The sequence below is a fragment of the Eumetopias jubatus genome, unplaced genomic scaffold, assembly GCF_037043125.1.
Source record: "Eumetopias jubatus isolate StellerSeaLion01/CBP00866 unplaced genomic scaffold, mEumJub1_p1.0 scaffold_15, whole genome shotgun sequence".
Classification (NCBI taxonomy): Eukaryota; Metazoa; Chordata; class Mammalia; order Carnivora; family Otariidae; genus Eumetopias; species Eumetopias jubatus.
Genome location: NW_028274821.1, coordinates 24,990,199 through 25,010,382, shown reverse-complemented (window position 1 = coordinate 25,010,382; position 20,184 = coordinate 24,990,199). Strand labels below are relative to the sequence as shown.

Sequence of the window (20,184 nt, the reverse complement as noted above, 5' to 3'; positions counted from 1 at the left end):
CATGAGATGTTTTTCCATGTATTTAGATCTCCTTTACTTTCTTTAACAATATTTTATAGTCTTCAGAGTATAAGTTTTACATGCTTTTATTACATTTTTATTTCCAAGTATTTTATCCTTTTTGATGCTACTATAAATGGAATTGTTTTCTTAATTTATTTTTCAGGTTCATTGTTAAGTATAGCTACCAATTTAAGTTTCCCCCCCACCATGGCTTTCTTGACTTTTATTTCTTTTTCTTTTTATTAGCATATAATATATTATTTGTTTCAGGGGTACAGGTCTGTGATTCATCAGTCTTACACAGTTCACAGTACTCACCATAGCACATACCCTCCCCAATGTCCGTCACCCAGCCAGCCCATCCCTCCCACCCCCCTCCACTCCAGCAACCCTCAGTTTGTTTCTTTAGAGTAAGACTCTCTTATGGTTTGTCTCCCTCTCTGGTTTTGTCTTGTTTCATTTTTCCTTCCCTTCCCCTATGATCCTCTGCCTTGTTTGTCAAATTCCATATATCTGTGAGATCATATGATACTTGTCTTTCTCTGATTGACTTATTTCGCTTAGCATAATACCCTCTAATTCCATCCACATCGTTGCAAATCCAATTTAATTTTTAATATATTCTATCAGCGATTTTCAGAAACAAGTACAAAAGTGGAAAAGCAGTTTTTCAGTTAGTTTTGATTATTTTTGAAAAGAAATGATTTAAAGTTATAGAAATCCTTAAAACTGTTTTCTTGGATTTATCTCTAATATTTGTGGCAAAGAGATATAGCTATAAAATCTAATAAAGTGTTTGCTTTCAACACATGTGTACAATTACGCAGTTATTTCCTTGCCCTAATTTTCTCCCCAGTTATTCAATATTTAGATTAGTGAACTGGGAAACATATTACTGCTGCAGAAAGAATGGCATGATGGAATCCTGTGCACTTATCTCTTAGCTTCATCATTTGCCAACTCATGGCCCCTACCCCTTAGATTGTTTAGTAGCAAATCCAGACATTTCATATCATCTGTAAATTATAGGTATATTTTTATAAGACAGATTTACTTGTAACTATCTCTCAATGAAACAAACCTGCTTTAATTGACTTTGTTTTAGAAGATGCTTAGTTTATTACGATAGAGAAGTCCATAATTAAGTTTTGTTTTTATTTTGATACACAGGAGTCCAGATCTTACATAAAATGGATATTTCTCACACTAGATATTGAATATTAAGTAGAAAGTTATTTAGTAACATCTAAGCTGCTATGGAAGAAATACCAGTAAAAGTTGCTGTAAGAATCCGACCTCTGCTGTGCAAAGAAGTTCTTCATAATCATCAAGCTTGTGTGAGAGTTATTCCAAACACCCAGCAAATTGTCATTGGGAGAGATAGAGTCTTTACTTTTGATTTTGTTTTTGGCAAAAATTCCACTCAAGATGAAGTTTATAATACATGTATAAAACCACTAGTGTTATCACTCATTGAGGGCTATAATGCAACCGTTTTTGCCTATGGACAAACTGGATCCGGGAAGACCTACACCATTGGAGGAGGCCATGTTGGTAAGATTCTCATATTCTTTGACTTTTATTTGAGACACTAGAATGAAGCTAAAATATGACTACCGGACACATAGTAGGTGCTCAGCATACTGACTGAATGAAATAATGTATAGGATAATCAGATGTGTTCATAATATCATCATCTTTGAAAGATTTATTTTTAAATATTGAAGTTTTCATTCAACAATTTAATTTATGATTATATTTGATTAAGGAAACAAGTTTAAGACAGTGTTTAGTGTTCAGCCCTTTGCCATTTTTTCCCAGTCTTACTGAGATATAATTGACATATATCTTTGTATTAGTCCAAGGTGTACAATATAATGATTTGATATATGTATATATTGCAAAATGATTACTACAGTAAGTTTAGTTAACATCAATCACATCAAGTTATAAATTTTTTCTTGTGATAAGAACTTTTTTTTTAAAGATTTATTTATTTATTTGAGAGAGAGAGCACAAGCAGGGTGAAGGGCAGAGGGAGAAGCAGACTCTCTGCTGAGCTGGGAGCCTGATGCAGGACTCGATCCCTGGACCCCGGGATCATGACCTGAGCCAAAGGCAGACGCTTAACCGACTGAGCCACCTAGGCATCCAAGAACTTTTAAGATCTCATATTTTACCACCTTTCAAATACACAATGCAGTATCATTAACTACAGTTACCATGCTGTACATTACATCCTCAGAACTTACTTACAGCTGGAAGTTTTTATGTTTTGACTACCTTCACCCATTTCCCCTACTCCCTGCCTCTGGCAACCCTTTGTTGTTTTGAACAGAACTTAAAGTAGAAAGAAATGAGTTAACATGACCAGATTTTGATCTTTTAACATAGTCCACGTGTAAATATCAAGAGTCCTACAACCAGAACTTCAAGGCGACAGGAAGAATTTATTACGTGGTTTAAGGTGTCTTTTTTCCCCATTTTTAAGTCAAATTTTTATTTTATTTTTTCCATTTTATTGAGGTACAATTGATAAATAAAATTGTACTATATTTAAAGTGTACATCATGATGATTTGATGAATGTATATGTTGTCAAAGGATTCCTCCAATTTAGTTAACACATCCATCACCTCACATGTAAATACAGATTTCTATTTTATTTTTAAAGATTTTATTTATTTGAGAGTGAGAGCATGAGCGGGGTGAGGGGCAGAGGGAGAAGCAGATTCCTCACTGAGCAGGGAACCCGAGGTGGGGCTCGATCCCAGGACCCTGGGATCATGACCTGAGCTGAAGGCAGACGCTTAACCGACTGAGCCACCCAGGCACCCCGGATTTCTATTTTAAATACTAAATATTTTAGGATATAATTTCTCCTGCTTGTAATTCTAGTTTGGAAAAGGTGGAATCCTTAGGATTTCCTTTAGAGCTGGAAGGAAACTTGAAAATCATTTCTCTTTATTTATAAGTGTGGTGCTCCAGCTATGGAGCGATCAAAGAAGGAGTTACTCAGAGGGCTAGTGACAGCTGGGATTGAAGTCAGGTCCTCTGTTGAGATTGCTTACTGTATTGGTATTTTTCTACTAAAAGCAAACTTTTGAGTATTGTACATATATATGTATTATTGTCTAAAATTATTGCTAGTATTCTGCATATGGATGATGACTCTCAATGTATTTCCTACTTTCATGCTTTTCAAATATGGAATATGTGACTTTGAGAAATATTTCTCATTACATTTAGGGATTGTGGGGGAGAGTTGGAGGCTGGCTGTGTGGTTTGAGGAAGCCCTGATTGCAAAGAATAAATGGAGAGTCCATGAGTGCCCAATACCCCCCACCCCCCTCACCACCATTTTTAGAATCACTGTTATGCAGGATTTAGGAGATTAAAGATACTAGATTATTTTAGGGTCTCAAAGTAAAAAAATTCAGTTTTTCTACTATAAGTTGTGTTTTTTTTTTTTTTTTTAGGATCATAGCCTTTTTTTAATGGGCAAATGTTTTATGATCCTTAAGACTCACTATGTTCTTTATACTAATAAGAGTTATAAAATGTTTAGAACTTGGTGACTTAATTATCGCTATATTTGCTTTTATTAAGAGGCCATGCATACAATTTAATACCTTAAGGGAAAAAGTTATTATCTATTATCCTGAAATATTTTAACTGCTATAAAATACTTTATACTTGATAACACCATTAGAAGCAGTTTTTGATTTTTTTCCCCTAGCTTTTTTTATTTATTTATTTTTAATCATTTTTTTCATCATGGTAAGTGTGCTCTTTAATCCCCATCCCTATTTCCTCATTACCCCATTCACCTCCCCTCCGGTAACCATCTGTTTATTCTCTATAGTTAAGAGCCTGTTTCTTCATTTGTCTCTCTCTCTCTCTTTTTTCCTTTGCTTGTTTGTTTTGTTCCTTAAATTCTACATATGAGTGAAATCATATGGTATCTGTCTTTCTATGACTGACTTATTTTGCTCAGCATTATACTCTCTAGCTCTGTCCAGGTCCTTGCAAATAGTAAGATTCATTTTTTTTTTTTTTAAAGATTATTTATTTATTTATTTATTTGAGAGAGAGAGAATGAGAGATAGAGAGCACGAGAGGGAAGAGGGTCAGAGGGAGAAGCAGACTCCCTGCCGAGCAGGGAGCCCGATGCGGGACTCGATCCCGGGACTCCAGGATCATGACCTGAGCCGAAGGCAGTCACTTAACCAACTGAGCCACCCAGGCGCCCCAAGATTCATTTTTTTATGGCTGAATAATTCCATCGTGTGTGTGTGTGTGTGTGTGTGTGTGTGTGGTGGTGTGTGTGTGTGTGGGGTGTGTGTGTGTGTGTGTGTGTGTGTGTGTGTGTGTAGGGGGTGTGTGGGGGTGTGTATGTGGGGTGTGTGTGGGGGGGTGTATGTGTGTGGAGTGTGTGTGTGTGTGTGTATGTGTGTGTGTGTACTACATCTTTATCCATTCATCTATTGATGGACACTTGGGCTGCTCTCATAGTTTGGGTAAATACCCAGTATTGCAATTACTGGATCATAGGGTAGTTCTATTTTTAAAGTTTTGAAGAACCTCCATAGTCTTTTCCATAGTGCCTCCACCAGTTTGCATTCCCACCTATAGTGCAAGAAGGTTCCTTTTTCTCCAGATCTTCACCAACACCTGTTGTTTCTTGTGTTGTTGATTTTAGCCATTCTGTTGACAGGTGTGAGGCAGTATCTCATTGTAGTTTTGATTTGTATTTCCCTGATGAGAGATGTTGAGCATCTTTTCATGGGTCTGTTGGCCACCTGGATGTCTTCTTTGGAGAAATGTCTGTTCATGTCTTCTGTCCATTTTTTAATTGGATTATTTGTTTTGGGGTGTTGAGTTGTATCAGTTCTTTATATATTTTGGATACTAACCCTTTATTGGTGTTATTTGCAAATATATTCTTCCATTCAGTAGGCTGCCTTTTAGTTTTGTTGATTGTTTCCTCCTCTGTGCAGAAGCTTTCTATTTTGATGTAGTCCCAATAGTTTACTTTACCTTTTGTTTCCCTTGCCTCAGGAGACATATCTAGAAAAATGTTGCTACAGCTGATGTCAGAGAGATTACTGCCTGTGCTCTCTTTAAGGATTTTTATGATTTCAGGTCTCACATTTAGGTCTTAAATCCATTTTGAATTTGTTTTTGTATATGGTAAAAAAGGGTGTTCCAGTTTCATTCTTTTGCATGTAGCTGTCCAGTTTTCCTAGCACCATTTGTTGAAGAGATTGTCTTTTTCCCATTGTATAATAGGAAAGATTAATTAATCTTTGTCAAAGATTAATTGACCATATAATTATGGGTTTATTTCTGGGTTTTCTATTCTGTTCTTTTGATCTATGTGTCTGTTTTTGTGCCAGTACTATACTGTTTTGATTGCTGAAGTGTTTTTTTTAAATTTAAATTCAATTAATTAACACATAATGTATTATTTGTTTCAGGGGTACACGTCTGTGATTCATCTGTCTTATTTAATACCCAGTGCTCATTACAGTACAATTACATACCCTTCCCAATGTCCATCACCCCCGTTACCCCATCCTCCCACCCCCCTCCCCTCCAGCAACCCTCAGTTTATTTTCTGTAATTAAGAGTCTCTTATGGTTTGTCTGCCTCTCTGGTTTCATCTTGTTTCATTTTTTCCTCTCTTCCCCTATGAGCCTCTGCCTTGTTTCTTAAATTCCATACACCAGTGAGATCATATGATACTTGTCTTGTCTCTGATTGACTTATTTTGCTTAGCATAATACCCTCTAGTTCCAACCACATCATTGCAGATGGCAAGATCTCACTTTTTGATGGCTGCATAGTATTCCATCGTGTGTGTGTATGTGTATATATATACATACCACATCTTCTTGATCCATTCATCTGTCGATGGACATCTGGGCTATTCCCATAGTTTGGCTATTGTGGACATTGCTGCTATAAACATTGGGGTGCAAGTGAGCCTTTGGATCACTACATTTGTATCTTTGGGGTAAATACCAAGTAGTGCAATTGCTGAGTCATAGGGTAGCTCTATTTTCAACTTTTTGAGGAACCTCCATACTGTTTTCCAGAGTGGCTGCACCAGCTTGCATTCCCACCATCAGTTTAGGACGGTACCCCTTTCTCTGCATCCTCGCCAACATCTGTCACTTCTTGACTTGTTAATTTTAGCCATTCTGACTGGTGTAAGGTGGTATCTCATTGAGGTTTTGATTTGTATTTCCCTGATGCCGAGCGATGTTGAGCACTTTTTCATGGGTCTATTGGCCATCTGGATGTCTTCTTTGGAGAAATGTCTGTTCATGTCTTCTGCCCATTTCTTGATTGGATTATTTGTTCTTTGGGTGTTGAGTTTGATAAGTTCTTTATAGATTTTGGATACTAGCCCTTTATCTGATATGTCATTTGCAAATATCTTCTCCCATTCTGTCCATTGTCTTTTGGTTTTGTTGACTGTTTATTTCCTTTGCTGTGCAAGACTTTTTATCTTGATGAAGTCCCAATAGTTCATTTTTGCCCTTGCTTCCTTCGCTCTTGGCGATCTTTCTAGGAAGAAGTTGCTGCGGCTGAGGTCAAAGAGGTTGCTGCCTGTGTTCTCCTCAAGGATTTTGATGGACTCCTGTCTCCCATTTAGGTCTTTTATCCATTTTGAGTCTATTTTTGTGTGTGGTGTAAGGAAATGGTCCAGTTTCATTCTTCTGCATGTGGCTGTCCAATTTTCCCAACACCATTTGTTGAAGAGACTGTCTTTTTTCTATCGGGTATTCTTTCCTGCTTTGTCGAAGATTAGTTGACCATGGAGTTCGGGGTCCATTTCTGGGTTCTCTGTTCTGTTCCATTGATCTATGTGTTTGTTTTTGTGCCAGTACCATATCGTCTTGATGGTGACAGCTAGCTTTATAATATATCTTGAAGTCCGGAATTGTGATGGCACCAGCTTTGGTTTTCTTTTTCAACATTCCTTTGGCTATTGGGGGTCTTTTCTGGTTCCATACATATTTTAGGATTATTTGTTCTAGGTCTGTGGAAAAAGTTGATGGTATTTTGATAGGGATTGCTTTGAATGTGTAGATTGCTCTGGGTGGCATAGACATTTTAACAATATTTGCTCTTCCAATCCATGAGCATGGAATGTTTTTCCATTTCTTTGTGTCTTCCTCAATTTCTTTCATGGAATGTTTTTTCATTTCTTTGTGTCTTCCTCAATTTCTTTCATGAGTATTCTGTAGCTTTCTGAGTATAGATTCTTTGCCTCTTTGGTTAGATTTATTCCTAGATTCTTATGGTTTTGGGTGCAATTGTAAATGGGATTGACTCCTTAATTTCTCTTTCTTCTGTCTTGTTGTTGGTGTTTAGGAATGCCACTGATTTCTGTGCATTGATTTTATATCCTGCCACTTTACTGAATTCCTGTATGAGTTCTAGCAGTTGTGGGCTGGAGTCTTTTGGGTTTTCCACATAGAGTATCATGTCATCTGCAAAGAGTGAGAGTTTGACTTCTTTGCCAATTCGGATGCCTTTTATTTCTTTTTGTTGTCTGATTCATGAGGCTAGGACTTCTAGTACTATGTTGAATAGCAGTGGTGATAGTGGACATCCCTGCCATGTTCCTGACCTTAGGGGAAAAGCTCTCAGTTTTTCCCCAGATTGCTGAAATTTTGTAATATAACTTGAAGTCTGGAATTGTGATATCCCAGTTTTGTTTTTCTTTTTCAAGATTGCTTTGGCTCTTCAGGCTCTTTTGTGGTTCCATACAAATTTTCGGATTGTGTGTTCTAGTTCTGTGAAAAATGCTGTTGGTATTTTGATAGGGATCGCATTAAATGTGTAGATTGCTTTGGGTAATATGGGTATTTTAACAGTATTTCTTCTTCCAATCCATAAGCATGGAGTGTCTTTCCATTTCTTTGTGTCATCTTCAATTTCTTTCATCAGTGTTTTATAGTTTTCAGATTGCAGGTCTTTCACCTCTTTGGTTAAGTTTATTCCTAGATATTTTATTATTTTTGGTGCAATTTTAAATGGGGTTTAATTTTCTTTCTGCTGCTTCATAATTAGTGCATAGGAATGCAACAGATTTCTGAACATTGATTTTGTATCCTGAGAGTTTACTGAATTCATTTATCAGTTTTAGTAGTTTTTTGGTGAAGTCTTTAGGGTTTTCTATATGTAGTACCATGTTATCTGCAAATAGTGAGACTTTCACCTTTTCCTTACCAATTTGGATGCCTTTTATTTCTTTATGTTGTCTAATTGCTGAGGCTAGGACTTCCAGTACTATGTTGAAAAAAGTTTTGAGAATGGACATCTTTGTCTTATTCCTGACCTTAGGGGAAAAGATCTCAGTTTTTCACCATTGATTATGATGTTGGCTGTGGGCTTTTCATAGATGGCCTTTATTGTGTTGAGATATATTCCCTCTGGACCTACTTTGCAGAGCGTTTTTATCATGAATGGATGTTGTACTTTGTCAAATGCTTTGTCTGCATTTATTGAAATGATCATATGGTTTTATTCTTTCTGTTACTGATGTGATGTATCACATCGATTGTTTTGTGTATATTAAACTACCCTTGCATCGTGGGAATAAATCCCACTTGATTGTGGTATGATTTTTTTAGTATATCATTGGATTCGGTTTACTAATATTTTGTTGAGGATTTTTGCATCTATATTCGTGAGAGATATTAGCCTGTAGTTCTCTTTTTTTGTGGGGTCTTTATCTGGTTTTGGTATCAGGGTGATACTGGCTTCAAAGCATGAACTTGGAAATTTTTCTTCCTCTTGTATTTTTTTGGAATGGTTTGAGAAGAATGGGTATTAACTTTTTTTTTTTTAAGATTTATTTATTTATTTTACAGAGAGAGTGAGAGCTGGGGGAGGGGCAAGGGAGAGGTAGACAAGCAGACTCTGCTGAGTGGGGAGTCCGATGTGGGGCTTGATCTCAGGACCCCAGGGTCACAACCTGAGCTGAAATCAAGAGCTGAATGCTCAACTGACTGAGCCACCAAGGTGCCCTGAGAAGAATGGGTATTAACTCTTCTTTAAATGTTTGGTAGAATTCTCCGGTGAAGCCGTCTGGTCCTGCATTTGTGTTTTTTGTGAATTTTTGGATTACTGATTCAATTTCATTGCTAGTGATTGGTCTGTTCAAATTTTCTATTTCTTCCTGCTTTGATTTTGGTAGGTTATATGTTTTGAGGAATTTCTTCTAAGTTGTCCAATTTGTTGGCATATAGGTTTTTATAATATTCTGTTACGTTTGTTTGTATATCTGTGGTTTTGGTCTTTATTTCTCCCCTTCCATGAGTAATTTTGTTTATTTGGGTCTCTGTCTCTAGACGTTTTTCTAGGCATTTTAGAAATACACATGTAGTTTTTTTTGTTGTTTTGTTTAATGAGTTGAGTTATTATACCTGTGATTCTATAATTTTCCTTTTGCATTTGACAATGTAAAATATTTCATTACTTCCCGTATGGGTCATAGAATTTCACCTCGTTTTTTGGACTGTATAATATTCCACAGTTTGAATGGACCATAGTTCCTCCATTATTAATGGACATTTAGGTTGTTTCTGATTTTTACTCTCATGAAAAGATAAAGTCTTAAAAAAGTTGCAGTGTGTATCTTTGCACCATGAGTTAGTATTTGTATAAAACAGATTCCTGGAAGTGGATTTATTGAGTCAAAGGGAGTGCACATTTAAAATGTGCATAGACACTGACAAATCACTCTCCAAAAAGGCTGTAGATGCCTACCACCAATATAGGAAAGCCATTTGCTCATATGCTTGTCACTTACTGGATATTATAAATCCAAAATATTTTTCTTTTGTCATCTGATAGGTGAAAAATTGTACTTTGTTGTTTGAAGTTACATTTCTTGGTATATTAGTGAAATTGGTAGCACTTTTTATTTCCCAGGCTGTTAAGGACACCAATTCTGGGTCAGTCATCTGCTGTTTGATTTTTAAATAATGCTGGTTTTTTTTTTCTCCATTAAATAATTTGTCGAGCATTTGTAGTATCTAGGGTACCATGCTAGGCACTGTGGCAGAATAATAATCTCTTATTTTTCAATATGGTGCTTATTTACTAATATTCATTTTCCTACTTCTCAGAACCTTGGATTTGTACCAGGCATAACATTCTTTAGAAACTCTTGTGTGTTCTTTACAGGTTCTTTCTCTGAAACAGTCTATCTCAGGAAAGTAATTATAACATTGAAAAATGTGATATTTAGGTTACTAAAATATATATTGAAGCTGTATTTTAAATATTATTTGAAATTCAGCATTTTGATAAGTCTTTTCAATTATTGTGCTTTGTTATCTGTTGAAGTAGGAAATGAATGAGCTGTTTCAAATCAGCCTTATAGTCTGGCTAATCTACAATGCATATATTGCACTGTAATTTATACATAATGCTGTTGGCTAGTTCCTGGAAACTCTCAAAAAGGGATTTTCAGGGGCGCCTGGGTGGCTCCGTGGGTTAAGTGACCAACTCGTGATTTCTGCTGAGATCATGATCTCAGGGTCCTGGGATGGAGGCCTGTGTTGGCTCCACACTCAGCAGGGAGTCTGCTTCCCCTCTCTCCACTCGCACACACACACTCTGTCTCTAAAATAAATAAAATAAATCTTAAAAAAAAAAAAAGGAAATCTTCAATCTTCACTTTTTCCTTTGTATTAGAAAAACCTACAGCTTCCTTGACTTGCCACATGATGGCAGTCTTGCATCTTAAATTAGGTGAAAGGCAGTCCACGTTAATAGAGGTTCAGATTTTCAGGATGCTGCCCAAGATCTAAACATTGGTCATTTTCAACCTGGAAGCTGTTTTTAAGGTTCATTTGCAAGCCAACTTTTTGTAGCTTAGAATGTATTTTCCATGGAACAATGCTACAAATGGTGGGCAGGTTTCTAAATTGGCCTAACATATTTAACTTTAAGTATCAATTTATTCTTTGACTTATTTAAAATTTTTAAAACTATTTTTAAAAAATTGTGGAAACTTTTACATATGAATTTTGTAGTTATGGTTTTAAAAAGTTTGTAATATAGGTATTTTCTTATGAAAATATAAATTTTGGGTTTTAGCTTTTCTTATATCTTAATTTTCACATGTGCTTTCTTTCTCTAAATTTTTAGCTTCAGTTGTGGAAGGACAAAAGGGTATCATCCCTCGAGCTATCCAAGAAATATTTCAAAACATCTCTGAAAATCCTAGCATTGACTTTAGTATTAAAGTGTCTTATATAGAAGTATATAAGGAAGACCTAAGAGATCTTCTAGAATTGGAAACATCTATGAAGGATCTTCACATCCGAGAAGATGAAAAAGGCAACACAGGTAAAGTAGCTTACTTAATTGATAGCCTTCATTAGCAAATAGATGTGATTTAATTCAGTTTCTGGATATATTCCAAAGAATCTTTAAAACAGATATCGAAGCAAAATGCATTTGTTTTTACTTTAAAATTGAATAGCTTTTTGATCACCAATATCCAATAAATCACCCAGGTGAAGCATAATTCAGACAGGTTGGTTAGATGAAGTTAGTAAGTTGTAATTCAAGGTACTTATTTTTTATGATTGCCCCCGCTCTGGGTTCATCTCCAGCGAGACTTTGAAATAGGCTAAATTAGTTTTAGCTAATTTAGCTAAATTAGGGATGGCTTCTTCCTTTGGTGTTTGTCCAAGTTGCTCCAGAATTCTCCTTTCTTCCTCTTTGATTTTGTCCGAGCACATCTATTGTCTCCTCTCTCTCTCTCTCTTTTTTTTAATTTGGACAGTTTATGTGTTTGCTCCTCCATATTGACACTTACCTATCTTTTTTTGTGCATCTCAAGGTCGAATTTCAGTGCTAACAACCTGTTAATTTCATTAAATATCCAATTGTTTGGAAATGGGAGAAAGCTAGAATAGGTCAAAATACAAATATTTTAAAGAATAACACTTTCTGGGGTGCCTGGGTGGCTCAGTCATTAAGCGTCTGCCTTCGGCTCAGGTCATGATCCCAGGGTCCTGGGGTCGAGCCCCTCATTGGGCTCCCTGGTCGGCGGGGAGTCTGCCTCTCACTCTCCCACTCCCCCTGCTTGTTTTCCTGCTCTATCTCTCTCTGTCAAATAAAAAAGAAAAAAAATCTTTAAAGAATAACACTTTCTGCTCTTCTGATTTAAAGGGTAATATGTTCAGCATAGAACACTTTGAAAACATAGAAAAGTTTAAAGAAGAAAGTTAAAGTTCGTCTTTAATCCCAGAACCCAGAAAGAGCAACTTCTGTTTTTGGTGTTTCCTTCCAGATTTCTTTTTCTGTGCACATATAAATTTTTTTTGATATACTTAGAACCCTGCATATAATATTGCATCTTATTTTTTCACTTAATATTTATATTGTGACGGGCGCCTGGGTGGCTCAGTTGGTTAAGCGACTGCCTTCGGCTCAGGTCATGATCCTGGAGTCCCGGGATCGGGCTCCCTGCGCAGCAGGGAGTCTGCTTCTCCCTCTGACCCTCTTCCCTCTTGTGCTCTCTATCTCTCATTCTCTCTCTCGAATAAATAAATAAAATCTTAAAAAAAATATTTATATTGTGAGCATTTTCACACACCATTAAATACTTTTCAAACTTATGACTCTGGTCATGTGGTAATTTTGTCTTCTGAATGTATTATACGTTTTTAAATTAATGTTCCATTACTGGACATTTAAGCTGTTTCTAGATTTTCACGATTATTAATAACACTGACTTGGGTGTGTTTCTCTCTTAGAAAAGATACTTAGGTAGAACCCTTCTTGGCGATAAAGGAATCACAGACTCCTTGAGGAAATTTCCTAGCAGTTAGGAAAGGAAGATCACTCAGACTGCCTGCAGGGGGCAGTGAAGTTTGTCACCTTATTGGCCCTGTCTTGGCAGCCCTGGCATTCCTGGATGTTTGGAGAAATTGGTTTTTGTTTTGTTTTTTAGAAAGAAAGCAGACATGGTAGTTTATGGTCTTAGTAGATAATTCAGTATAGTTGATCTTTTCTGGACAGAATTCAGGCCAATGTTTTGAGCTTCTGTATCATATAAAATGTAATTATTGAATGTTTTTATCTTTGGTTAAGAAGATACAAAAATAACACATGTTTATTATAAAATAGTCAGATGCAGAATTGTACACTATCACTTCTGATAAACTTAATAACTAATATCAATTCTGCAAAAGTTTTGGAAAGATGCAGCAAATTGTCTTAAGCCAAATTGCCATATGTCTTATATAATATTCCACTCACAACCAAAGTGTATTTGTTTGACATATTTATTTAGATCCTCTGTGTGAAGCAATGGTTGGTATCCAACCTGGATGCTGCACCATCAGTATCATTGTGGAAGCTTTTTAAGAAATACTGACTTCTGGGCCCCACTTTTCAGAAATTCTGATGAATTTGTCTGGAATGGGGCCTGGGTCTTGCTACTTTCTCTTTTACAAAGTTTCCAGGTGATTTGCAGCTGGGTTTGAGAACCATAGGTTGTGCTAAACTGTAGCCTAACAGGAAAATTTTATGAAAGTTATCCTTTGATTTACAGTTACATTGTCATAGTTTATAATTGCCGATATTTTAGCATTCCCTTTTTGTAGTAGAGGTACTTTAGAACTTTAAATGTACTAGGTTGTTAAAAAAGGTGTCATGTTGGAAATAATGAAAGCAAAATGATTATTTTTCAGGAAGACAGTGACATAACAGGATCTGAATAAAGAGGAAACATGACCTGTAATTCAAGCACAAAATCAGGAGCTTTACTGCTCTGATTCAAATCCCAAATCCACCTACTTCTTTTAGAAATATGTTTGAATATAAACAAATAATGTGGGCAGTAAGCTTTGGTTTATTTTTGGTTCTTACTCTACTGTTCTTGAAATAGAAACTTTTTTTTTTTTTGAATTGCCATCACATTTGTTTACCTTTTACTCTGCTATTATGTAGGGCATACCTGTTTTTAAAATGAATAACCAATTTTATTTATACTGAAATTGTCATTTATCATTGGTCATGACCACATAATACCAAAAACCGTAAACCTAAGGATGGCTTGAATGTTAATAAAACTCAAAAGACACTAATTTCTTTTAATTAATCTACTAATTCTTAATTAATTAATTTAATTAATCTATTTTTAAAAATAGGTCTATTAGACTCTACAAGTCAAAATACTGGAATAGAGAGTTTTTCTTTTGTCAGTCATCTTAAAGAATTGAGTAGGACTCCGAAGAAACCAGATTGTTTAAAATATATATATATACCTACATTACATCTTTTAGAATGTAAATATCAAAATGAGTGCTGTCTATTAAAATAATTCCTTTGGGAGATTATCTAAAATTACTTAATGATATTGCTGACGTCACTATTATTTGGAATGCTATTGATTTTTTTCTTTTTAAGAGCTTTTCTTAGCCTGGGCAGTTTAGCAAATATTAACTGTTGTGTGGTTAATGTAACTATACTGAGTTCTGATTAAAATTTGGTTTAAAAACTTGCTGTTACTGTTTTAAGTGATTGTTGGGGCCAAAGAATGCCAGGTGGAGAGCGCAGATGAGGTGATGAGTCTCCTGGAGATGGGGAATGCAGCCCGGCATACAGGTACCACCCAAATGAACGAGCACTCCAGTAGATCACATGCAATTTTTACAATCGGTATTTGTCAAGTGGAGAAAAACATGGAGGCCGGTGAAGACGGATCGTGGTACTCCCGTCGGCAGATTGTCTCAAAGTTCCACTTTGTGGACTTGGCTGGCTCCGAAAGAGTAACCAAAACAGGGAATACTGGTGAACGGTTCAAAGAATCCATTCAGATCAACAGTGGGCTGCTGGCTTTGGGCAACGTCATCAGCGCTCTTGGGGACCCCCGCCGGAAGAGTTCACATATTCCATATAGGGATGCGAAAATCACCCGGCTCCTGAAAGATTCCCTGGGAGGCAGTGCCAAGACAGTCATGATCACTTGTGTCAGCCCATCCTCCTCAGACTTTGATGAGTCCTTAAATTCCCTCAAATATGCCAACAGAGCCCGCAACATTAGAAACAAGCCCACCTTAAACTTCAGCCCCGAGTCAGACCGCATGGACGAAATGGAATTTGAAATCAAGTTGCTTCGAGAAGCTTTGCAAAGCCAACAGGCTAGCATCAGCCAAACCAGCCAGATCCATCAAGAGGAGACTCCTGATAAAAACAGGATCCATTCTCTTGAGGAGCAAGTAGCTCAGCTACAAGGAGAATGTCGGAGTTACCAGAATTGTGTAGAGGAAGCCTTTACCTTTCTGGTGGACTTAAAGGATGCTGTCAGACTGAACCAGAAGCAGCAACACAAACTGCAGGAGTGGTTGAACATGACTCAGGAGGTGAGGAAGGCGGTTTTCACCTCCTTCCGAGGGAGCCACAGCATTGGCAACCTGGAAGAAGGGCCTCAGCATGTTACGGTTCTCCAGCTGAAGCGAGAGCTGAAGAAATGCCAGGTACGTGGATGCCTTTTGTTAGTGACTTGTTGAAGGACTCCTTTTATTTGGGCAAGGGTCATTTTGGAATTTCAGAAGTTTTTCAGAAGGATTATGTGTAAAATCTCATTTGCCTTTGCTCAGTTTCTTCTTCCCCTTTCCTGCTGCTTTGTCCTCTTAAGTCACACCCTTCTGAGCTCCTTCTCCTTTCTCTTTTAATATCTTAACTTGTTATCTTTATGAAGCAGAATCTTGCAGACCTGCTCATTAATTTAGAGGATGAAGAGAAACCCAATTTCAGAAACAAAATGAAGTTGTATGTTAGTGAGTCTTTATTCCTCTTTGGGTCAATGGTTCTTGAAGGGAAAAAATACTTCATCCCTTGAGTGTGGAATGTTGATTTTTTGAATAAACAAATCATCTTATTTGACAGTATTTAAGGGACGTAAGTATGTTTATTCATATTATATGTATGTATGTTGAGTTTAGAATTATGTTTCTCACTTTCCATTCAAACACAGTATGTGAAGATCTTATGTTACTGGGAAATCATGGAAAACAAGATATATCCAGTTCTCCTTACATGGTGGAGTCTGGTGGGCAAATGGATATTCTGCCAGTTTTTGAAAATAGGAAAACGTATAGTTAAAAACATAGCTTTCTAGTTAGAAATCTTTCCTCAATACCTTTCTATATATTAGAAAGAAACCTCTATTACAGCAGTTCTTAAACTTTTTGTTCACATGCTTTCTTTACATTTTTAAAATTGAGGTTCCCCCAAAAAGCTTTTGTTTATGGGGATTGTATCTATTGATATTTACCACATTAAAATTAAAACACAAAAATTTAAATGAATAACTCACTCAAAGCTAACAATAATAACCTGATTACATGTTAAATAAAGAACTTTTTTTTTTCATGAAAGATAACTATTTTCCAAAACAAAATAAGTTTAATAAGAGTGGAACTGTTTTCACACTTTACATGTGTCTGGCTTAGTAAAAGACAGGTGGATTTTCATATCTGCTTCAGCATTCAGTTTGTTGAATATGTTGTTGTAGTTGAAGTACGTGAAGAAAATCCAGCTTCGTATAGATTTGTAGTTGGAAGGGAGGAATCTTTTCATGGCTTTTTCAGATAATTATGGATGTTCGTCTTTGCTATTACACCAAAACTCAACCAGTAGAGATTTCCTCTAGGTTACTTGCCATGTAGAATTTGAAACTGTCTTTGTTATATTAATATTTATACCTTAAAATTCATTGATCTATATGTTGTACTTTGAATGGATCTTTCATCACATGATTCTGAATTGTCACTTATTGGTCATTTGGAAATATTTGTTTCCTAAATCATGCAGATCTTCCAAATGTTAACACATATCATTAGACAGTGTCAAATAATTACATTCACTAATCTTACCCACTGATCTTACCAGCAAGGTCTTTAAGTATTGGAAGCTGTCAAAATTGTAGCAGAAATGTTTTCCAAAATTCTGATTTTTGCATAAAACTTGAATTTTATCATTTGCAACAAATATTGTTGTTTTCCTTGAAATGATGGTTTTCATTTTTGAGAAAATGTTTGTCACATTCCCAGGTGTGAGTAACCATAGTTGATCTGTCATATTTTAGAATAAAAATAGTTCCCCATGAAAAATGTGGCTAGTTCAGCTTGCAACTCAGTTGCACAAATTTTTTTCCCTATAGATAACCATCACCCTTGCTTATGCAGCAGAGCTACCATTGGAATACCTCCCATTTTGTCACATGGAATACTAAAAGTGCTCATAGGTTGAGATGAATAAAATAATTTTTATTGCTTCATCAAGATATTCTTTTTTTTTTCTTTTTTCTTTTTAAAAGACTTTATTTATTTATTTGACAGAGAGAGGTACAGCGAGAGAAGGAACACAAGCAGGGGGAGTGGGAGAGGGAGAAGCAGGCTTCCCGCCGAGCAGGGAGCCCAATGCGGGGCTCGATCCCAGAACCCTGGGATCATGACCTCAGCTGAAGGCAGACGCTCAACCGACTGAGCCACCCAGGCGCCCCTCCTTTTTTCTTTTTAAAGATTTTATTTATTTAGTTGAGAGCATGAGAGCACAAGCAGGGGGAGAGGCAGAGGGAGAGAGAAGCAGGCTCCCCACTAAGCAGGGAGCCCAATGCGGGGCTCGATCCCAGGACCCTGGGATCATGAACCTGAGCTGAAGGCAGCTGCTTAACCGACTGAGCCACCCGGGCGCCCCCATCAAGATATTCTTAAGTGAAACTGGCATTTGTTTGTATTGTGAGTGCGTGGCAGTGAGGAATACAGTGACTCCTAAGACAGTCTGGTGACACTTCCTTTTTTCACGCTAGGAGCCAGCAGTTTTACCCACCCTTATGGACCATCAGTGCAAATGTCAACATGGTAAACAGGGCAAATAATGTCTTAGTATTATTAGGAAAATAGTTTTGATCTCCTGGATACGCTGAAAGGACCTAAGGAATACACTGAAAGGGTCTTTACTGAAACGCTATGATCACTGCTGTTCTATCTCAGAGCTTCTGATATTTAAATATAAGCATTTAAAGTAATACTTCTAAAATCATGGATTTTTTTAAAAGCAGTAAGTCTGCCCTACCTTCTTTGTAGAGAGAGCAGGTCTGGCCCTTCGTCTTTGGTATAAGAAACTGGCAGAACAGGGAGTATGGTTGATGGGAAGCTTGAACTTTGAGATGCTGTAGGAGTTGGCAGTAGAAAGTGCTTTTCCTTCCTGCTCCTAAGGTGACTGAAAGTGGAAACTCAAAACCCCCTGGTTGAGGATGGGGTGGATAGTAACTTTTTCTTTCCATCTGTTGGAAACTCTGAATTAAACTTGCTCTAGATGATGAATTCTAGATTAAGACTTCCCAAAGATATTAACAGTCTTGGTGGAAAAGGATTATCATTCATGAGCAGATGGTTTTCGAGGATGCTAGCTAGACTGCAGAAATCCCAAGACTTCTCAGGACTTTGAAAGTGCTAGTGTATGTTATTAATCTCAAAGTGAGAGATAGAATGTTCAGGATTTCCAAATTAAAAAAAAAATGGATTCCTTCTTTTTGGTCTGCAGTCTTGAAGGACTAGTAATCTTGGATACCACTAAGTAGCAAATCGAGAAATATAGCTGTCATTCCTCACCCCGTATGTCTCTTTAAAAAGTTGTTTTTTAAACTTCCTTTTCTGTTCTTCTTTTCTGTGAGAGACAGAGTAACATAATAGTTAAGAACGTGTATACCAAAACCCCAAGATTTGAATCCCGACTCCTCTGCTTACTTGCTCTGTGACCTTGGGCAAATACTTCACCTCTCTGTGCTTCAGTTTCCCCATCTGTAAAATAGAAACAATATTAACAAGCACCTTGTAGGGTTGCTGTGAAGATTATTAAAGCACTAGTTCCCATAAAACGCTGAGAGGGATGCCTGGCCAGGAGTAAGGCTCCATAAATGTCAGGTCATTATTGTCTCATTCACTTTCCACCTGCCTGGGCCGATGTTACGTAGCAGCGGCAGCTAAGTGATTGGACTTACTAGTGGTACGTAGGGCCACATGCCAGGAATTACTGTGAAGGCCGCTTGATAAACTCTGTGCAGGGAGATAGCAACTCTGTGCAGGGAGAGGTGTGGATGTTCTTTTCGTTCAGCCCTGCTTCCTCAAGCCTATTACACAAGCAGGTAAGTACTTTAAAAAAAAAAAACAACTCCTAATCAAGATGAGATGTGGGCCATCTTGCAGGTAGAATTACTGCCAGACTGTTGCTAGGGAAGTAAGGGCCACTTCAAAGTTACCATGTTCTCCTTTTTAGACGCCATCAGGTAGTGTTGGAATCCTTGGTTTTTGCTATTAGTCAATTATTGGAACACTCCATCCGCTAATAAATACCTGTTAAAGGACTCCATTGCCTTTCTATTCCAGATTTTGATTACAAGAACAGTATGTGAACATGAGTTTATTCAACAGTTAAACACTTTTAAATAAATAATAAATAATGTAACTGTAGTTTATAAAGCATATGTAAAAATAATTGAGTATGCAGTACTGGGAGACAAACTACATTTTAAAAAAATTTAGAGATGGAGTGGGGGGCAGTGAGGGAGGGAGAAAGAGAATCTCCAGCAGAGTCCCCGCTGAGTGCAGAGCCTGACTTGGGGCTCAGTCTCACAACTCTGAAATCATGACCTGAGCCGAAACCAGCAAGAGTCGGATGCTCAACCGACTGAGCGACCCAGGCGCCCAAGACAATTACACCTTAAGCTCAAATGCACAATTAATTTTACCATAAGAGAGGATATTAGCCAATGAGAATCAGTTATATCTTATTTTATGAAAGGTCCTATAAACATACAGAGTCATCAGGGTCATCAGTCCTTTCCTTATTTGGTCATTTGAGGATCCCAAGCAGAGAAAAGAAGGGCCTTGCCCTAAGTGCTACTATGAGGCTGTGACAAAATCGAGGCAGGCCTCAGTCTGTGGGTTCTCAGTGCTGGGCCCATCTACCCCGATGCCTTTGCCTGAGAAGTCACATACATACTCTTTCTGTGAATTAAATCTTACGTAAAGTGAACACTGGTTTTTGCAAATTACCTACTTGTTCTTTTCCTGTAGATTAGTAGAAAGAGCATGAGCTTTAGATCCAGGTAGGCCCTGGGGTAGAAGAT

At 37.1% G+C, this 20,184-nt stretch overlaps 1 protein-coding gene across 1 annotated transcript in view; it reads left to right on the top strand.

The window, feature by feature from the left end:
* Positions 1-1,241: 1,241 nt before the first annotated feature.
* The window catches only part of KIF27 (kinesin family member 27), an 82,666-nt gene continuing 63,723 nt past the window's right edge, over positions 1,242-20,184 (top strand). Inside the window, exons 1-3 of the mRNA XM_028122328.2 lie at positions 1,242-1,557; positions 11,181-11,381; positions 14,568-15,526. Coding sequence (XP_027978129.2) covers positions 1,260-1,557; positions 11,181-11,381; positions 14,568-15,526 — 1,458 coding nt within the window. The 5' untranslated portion in view covers positions 1,242-1,259. The remainder of the gene's footprint in view (positions 1,558-11,180; positions 11,382-14,567; positions 15,527-20,184) is intronic.